General features: G+C 38.3%; 1 protein-coding gene across 1 annotated transcript; it reads right to left on the bottom strand.

Moving 5' to 3' along the window:
- Positions 1–1,107: 1,107 nt before the first annotated feature.
- Positions 1,108–3,519, bottom strand: LOC106164130 (uncharacterized). Its single transcript, XM_086994378.1, has 5 exons — positions 3,365–3,519; positions 2,914–3,039; positions 2,574–2,707; positions 2,168–2,374; positions 1,108–1,908 (listed from the first exon to the last, which is right to left on the bottom strand). Exons 2-5 carry the CDS (start codon positions 3,034–3,036, stop codon positions 1,752–1,754), a joined length of 621 nt encoding a protein of 206 aa, XP_086850504.1. The 5' UTR covers positions 3,037–3,039; positions 3,365–3,519; the 3' UTR covers positions 1,108–1,751.
- Positions 3,520–6,557: the final 3,038 nt, after the last annotated feature.

Genomic DNA, 6,557 nt, shown 5'->3' with positions numbered 1-6,557 from the left:
ATCGGGAGTTCGTGGCCAAAACTATGAACAGCTCAAAATTTTTGCCACGAATTCCCGATTGATCAAGAATTGCAAGAACTTACTACGATTATATACGAATCTGTTAAGAACTTCACGAACTGATTACGATTCAACCAAATTTTCAATTCCTGGCGATCGTGGGATTCGTGGTCTGTGTGAAATAGGGGCATCAAAGTTTTTGCCACCCATTCCTGTTGGTCAAGAAGTGCAAGAACTGACTACGAATATATACGAATCTGTTAAGAACTTCACGAACTGATTACGATTCAACCACGAATCGTGAAATTTGTCAATTCATGGCCATTCGTGGGATTCGTGGTCTGTGTGAAATAGGGGCATAAGATAGCATTTCAAATTCAAACTTTTACTTTTTACACAAGGCAAGCCCAATAACACGCCTCATCGTCAAAGGCATTCATCGTCTCGCGCTTTCGGCTGCCCTGCAGTCTGAGATACACCGTCAAATCCGAGTTCTGGCAGAGCACACTCATGTGCATTTTGCCTCTTTTTTTCCCTTAAAACCGATTTTAAACAACAAATCAAGTAATGTTTTTTCTTTATCGTCCGCGAAGACCCAAAATCCAGTTTACTGTAAAACTGTTAGCTCATTTGACAGTTCAGTCACACGGTGACAGCCTGCAGATTGCGATTTGTGAGTGTTACTTGTGAATTGCGCGGGTCCGTAGCATTGGGGTTCCGCTTTTAAAAGTGGCCTTTAACGTGTCCTGCTAAAGTCTGCACTGATTTAAAAATTCTAAATCGTCTGTTCCAGGACTGGTCTACCCTCCATCAGGGTCACATATTGATTTTTCTCTAGATATTTACAGATGCATGTATGTCAATGGTTAATTAATGGCACTTTTGTACACTGTGTTTCTTACTGTAAGCGCCTAAATGACTCTCTCCCCCTGTTAGAGGGTAGGACTGGCCTGCAGAGATAGAGAAGAGTGGTGAGAGGGCAATGTGGACGACACAATTATAATTGTGACACTATACTATGTGACTGAAGACCCGAATCGCATCATCTGTCATGTATATGATTCATACTGATATAAAAATGGGAAATAAAATAATCACTACATATGATGGGTGCGTGAAGAACATCCTTTGGCTATTTTAATGTTTATAACAAGAACAACTGACTATCCATATATCTGCCATTTTGCGCACTAATAATGTCTTTTCATGAAATGAAACAACAGGAAGTTGGCCTGTAACAGCTAAGTGAGGGAAGACGCAGAGAGTTTATACATGTATCTAGGGACAACATAACTGACACTATATATATAGTAACAGCATACCATCACCTCCACAAGACGGGTGGTAGGTGAGTCGAATATCTAAGATATATATCAGATTTACTCACTTGACAGTTCCACATTCATATCGATGGTGTTTACTGCTTCCAATGTCCAGTGTCTCACTCTGACGCATTGGTTTACTTGGCATTTGACGAGATGCTACTTATACAGCACCATGTCAATGTACACTAACATGAATGTTGTTCATAGAATACCTCTTGAATTAATTGTCGAGCCAGTTAATCAAACAGATGCATTCTTAAACATTCAGGCAGTCAGAACACGACCGACCAACTACAAATCCAATCATACAAGATATTCTCTTGCTACAGAACACGTTAAAAGTTCAGTTCGTAATAAGACATATTGTTAAAGTGGGTTCAGGTCGAGATGACTTTCAGACACGGTCACCTCGTTGGTTTTAATTGTTTAAATGTGCGGGGTTATTAGATATTCGTCGAAATCTAGGTAACCATCACCGTCTTTGTCCATTTCAAACAACAAATCATGAATCTCTGCGTTACTCATCCCTTGACCAAAGTCCAGTTCTGCCTCAATCAACTCACCCTCAGATAAGTAATTATCTCTGGAATTTAAATGACAAACTGAAAGACGGCCACATATTTAAAGGAAAACTAAACATATTCAACATTATAAAGGTGTATGTTTTTAATCTTAATGTAATCTTAAATCAGAATCAATATTTTTTCGTGGCTCACAGGGACATTTCCCTCTTACTGGCCAAATTAATCGACTCCATGCTGGCGAATGACGGCCCAAATGAAACCAAATATAATAAAGCAAACAATAATATCAAGTATTTCGGTAATACAAAGTAATTTTACCCGTCTGTATCAATATCATTAAATACATGTCTTAAAATAGCTTCATTGTAGTCTTCTGGGAAGTCATCATCTGGTGAGTTACTATCCGGCACGGCACTATCTGCAAAAGGATCATCCGGTAATGTAGTATCCGGCAAAGGAGCATCCAGTATAGCAGTGTCTGGCAAAGGATCACCCGGTACAGGATTATCACGTTTTTCTTTGTCACTGGAAAATGACGTATTGTTGCACACCTAAAAAGTACGGCTTTCTGCACATATGCATCGACATATACAGTATGTCGACTTTTAGTCAGTGCTTTAGTTTGTCAGTAACTCAACCGGATACCAAAAATGTATGTGCGCTGATGTGTGGGTGATTACAGTATTTGATGTGTGTGTGTGTGTGTGTGTAATGCAATATTTACCTAAGCAAGGTTCCTGCACAATCACTTACAGATATCCCTGTGGTGGTGTCGCGGCCGGCTGTACAGCCTTCGGCACAACTACAATCACCCCGGTCACGAGGTATAAGACCACTGTAGTCACACCAGAGCGTTGCCTAAAACGAAAGAAAAGGCAGCATATTCATCACCTGGTGACCATAAGGAAACCAAGCTTGACACATTGTTGGTTGGTAAAATACCCTTCCTTAATTAGGCCAAAAAGCAAACAGACAACCAACAGCAATAACAAAAATAACTTAACGTATAAGCAGTATTGATAATGTTAATAAAAGAAAATAAAAAGGTTATTTATGTAACGTACAGCGCAGCAGTCCAAACCAAGGTCGTCATCAGAGTGACAGCCATCTGCCAGGGTTTGTTTTACATTACTGGCCATGGAGACATAGCAGACAGCAGTGAGTGTTACCGCAATCAGGAGGCTCATGTCCTGGAATTGTGATATTATGCAAAATATTCATTTTTAAATATCAAGATAAAGAATACCAAGTGGTATTGCCATCTGTTTTTCCTTTACATCGCAGAGGATGACGTCTGAAAATGAAAATTTGACGTATAGCGCATTTTCTCAACCTTACGTCTAGTTACTCATTGCAACATGCTATTCAGTCAACTTATCCAAGTCAAAGTTTCTTTCGTCAATGGAATACATCGTTTGCCTGTATTTTAAAACGAACGTTAAAAACTATCCTCTCAATAATCATTCACATCATCAAAGACTTTTTATGACGTCCCACCAGCTGTAAATTACTTACCAGTCACTATGAAAGCACAACTTTAAACTACGGGATGTTGCTCTTTTTCTGATCGATTGGACAAGACGCGAATGGTTAAACACCACTACGGTACATGACACTACATTATGTAAATAATGATTTCATTCTAGGACCAATGAATCCAGATTGAATGTAAAAATATAATAACTGAGACACACAATCATATGGGACTGACATGCCAGTATATTCTACGGTGTTAATCAAAGTGCGATCAAAGGCTGAGTGATGTAGACAACTACAAAGCAAGATAACACCGAAATCGCTGAGTCAAACATACTGGTATCCACTGGTCTCAATAAGCTGAGATAGACGCATTTTGTTGTTGTATGAAGTGTACACCAGCTATCAACATTTCTTTTGTGAAGACAACATGTCGTCCCCTGTGCTTCCTATTGAGGAGGGATGCCCAACGAAAACATCAATCTTAAGTTGAAAAAGAGCAAAACAAATTTAAAGGAAAATGGCCGCCTACTCTAATAGATGCATTTATATATGACCAAGGGCGCAAATATTGAACGGATCATTTTCAAAAATGTAAGAATCTGAGGTAACGAAGACATGCTTTAAAAGTAAAGGAAAATATGCATGGTAGACGACAAGGGTGTGACCCACAGTCAAGTGCCAGTGTTTGGTTTCATATTTGTTCGGTTGGAAGATACATAAATGAGCCTCTAATAATGATGTTCGATTGATCAAAGTCATTATTTCGCCTTCTCACTGGTAATAAGCCTTTCAAGAAAATTCCCTGGCTCTGGATTGTGTTTTTTTAACAGATTTATTTCTACAATAAAGATATACATAATAAATACGTCGCCACAGCATTATGTGCTCGCCTGCATTAATATAATTCATAGAAACAAAATGAATTAATTATGATTATATAGAAGTAATGATAATAATTGTGATAACACTAATTAGTACTCATTGTTGTAAAGGAGAGCAACAGGGAAGGGGGCATAGGCACGGGGCGATATATGCGGGAAGTGATATATTAGTTGATCAGGAGAAGGAGGGTCGGGAGGGTGAACTTGTGAAAGCAATTAAGCATTATCAATCAAGAACGTCGAGACAATATCGAATATTTTATCGTTCTGTCCAGTCGTTAAAGTTTTGTGACCGTGTAGAAACAAAGAAATCTTGTCAAACTGCGTTCTAAAGTATGTATTGTTAGCACCCAGAACATTCTGAATAGACAAATGAAAATCACGATACTTCAACTTCCTCAGTGGGCACTGGAAGAAAAAGTGGCGTATAGTCTCAGGTTTCCCACAAGAGCAGTTCGGAGAATTTACCGAGTTCCAGTTATGGTTATATAATTGGGATTTGAACAATAGATCTACACGCGCGCGGTTTAGATATTTTTCATTTTTTTTAAACTTTAGGGTGGTGGTAGATAACGAACCAAAAAAGAGTTCGGATTTCAGATAATGCTTAAGTAACGCGATATTTGGGGTGTACTTTTGTTCGAGACTGAGACTATTCCATGAAGACACGAGTAAGTATTCAGGACCCTGGAATGTAAACTTAGCTGGGATAATGTAATCTCTGTACGAGGACTCTCTTGTTTGCGGGGTTATTGTATTTTTAAAAGACAGGACATCTTTAAGAATATATGTAGGAGCCAAGCTGTGATGGATAGTGAACAACCTTTTTTTGCATGCATTATTCTACGGTTTTCCAGAGAAACCCAGTTCAACTCTGTAAGTACTTTAATTGTGTTCGAACCGGGCAGAGCACCCAAAACAAGCAGACCAGCTTGATAGTGAATAGAAGATAGTTTAAAAAGATTCCTTTTAGTTGCTGAGTGATAGAGGATGTCGCAGTAATCAAGCAGAGACAGAACGTAAGCGTTGTATAGTATATTCAAGTGCCTAGATCTGAGCCTATGGGACAGGGACTTAAGAGGATTCAGGACCTTTTGGGCCTTAGTAGCTAAATAACTTATATGCTCGGCAGAAGACAGTTTTGAATCTAGTACGAATCCGGGATGTTTGTGGAATGATTTCCGGGGTATCGTTAAATCACGTAATATTAGATTTCTATATTTATTTGCTGTAACCTTGGTAGAGAATATAACCACACAACTCTTATCAGGTTTAAACTCCAGTTTCCACCTGGAAGACCATTCCTCAAGCTTTGAGAGATCAGATTGAAGTGCATCGTGCAACTGGCTGTCAGAAGGAAGAGAAGATTGAAAAATAGACGTGTCACCAGCATATAGAAAACAATCTGATGAAAGGTTGTCTGCTAGATCATTTATATATAGGAGAAAGAGTAGGGGACCGAGAATGCTGCCTTGTGGAACACTGGTGTTGATATAAGATTATTTGGAAGATTCAGATAGCGTACCGTTAATACGGACTTTGACTTTTCTATCGCTCAAATAAGAGGATAATAGTGACAGTAGGTTACCTTTAATACCATAGGCTGACAGCTTGTATAGTAATAAACTATGCGGAACTTTATCAAAAGCGGCTGAAATATCAAGAAATATTCCTCTTACATCTCGGCCCTTTCTAAAATTAGATCTAATCAAATTTTAAATTGCCAGTAATTGGTGTTCAGTGCTATGACCCTTAAGAAACCCAGATTGTTTTTCAAACAATAAATTATTATTAAGGACATGATTAATCATCCTTTTATAAATATTTTTTTCCAAAATATTTGATAAGACGCTCAAAAGAGACACTGGTCTATAGTTATCTATGCAACTTCTGTCACCTTTCTTATAAATCGGGCAAATAAACGCCATTTTCCACAGGTCACGGTAGGTGTTAGATTGAATAATATAATTAAATAAAATACATAATGGTTTCACAACAACGTCTTTGCGTAGTTTTAACATTTTTATCGTCACCGAGTCCGGACCACTTGCCTTAGATGCATCCATATCATCGATTATTACTTTGATCTCAGTGTCATTGAAATCAGTTTCTGACAAAATTGCATTTGTTTTATCAGGGAAGTTAACTAATGCTGTGGATGTCACTACATCGGAATGGTACCTTTCTGAAAAATAATCTAGAAAAACTTTGGCCTTTTCTGAATCTGTGATCGCAATTTGACCAGTCGTATGGTTTAAAAGGGTTGGAATTGACGCAATGTATTTTGAATCCATAAGGCTTGTAATAGTCGGCCAAAATAATTTTCGACCATTGCCAGGTTTTTCATC

Source organism: Lingula anatina, chromosome 8 (genome assembly GCF_051362555.1).
Source record: "Lingula anatina isolate TDL-2025a chromosome 8, LinAna3.0, whole genome shotgun sequence".
NCBI lineage: Eukaryota > Metazoa > Brachiopoda > Lingulata > Lingulida > Lingulidae > Lingula > Lingula anatina.
This window is presented reverse-complemented; position numbering and strand designations above follow the sequence as displayed.

Coding starts and splice junctions, on each gene's coding strand:
- LOC106164130 (XM_086994378.1), bottom strand. CDS start 3,036: ATGAGCCTCCTGATTGCGGTAACACTCACTGCTGTCTGCTATGTCTCC. Junction 2,708..2,913: donor TTGGTTTGGACTGCTGCGCT/GTACGTTACATA, acceptor CTTTCGTTTTAG/GCAACGCTCTGGTGTGACTA. Junction 1,909..2,167: donor AATGATATTGATACAGACGG/GTAAAATTACTT, acceptor TTTAAATTCCAG/AGATAATTACTTATCTGAGG.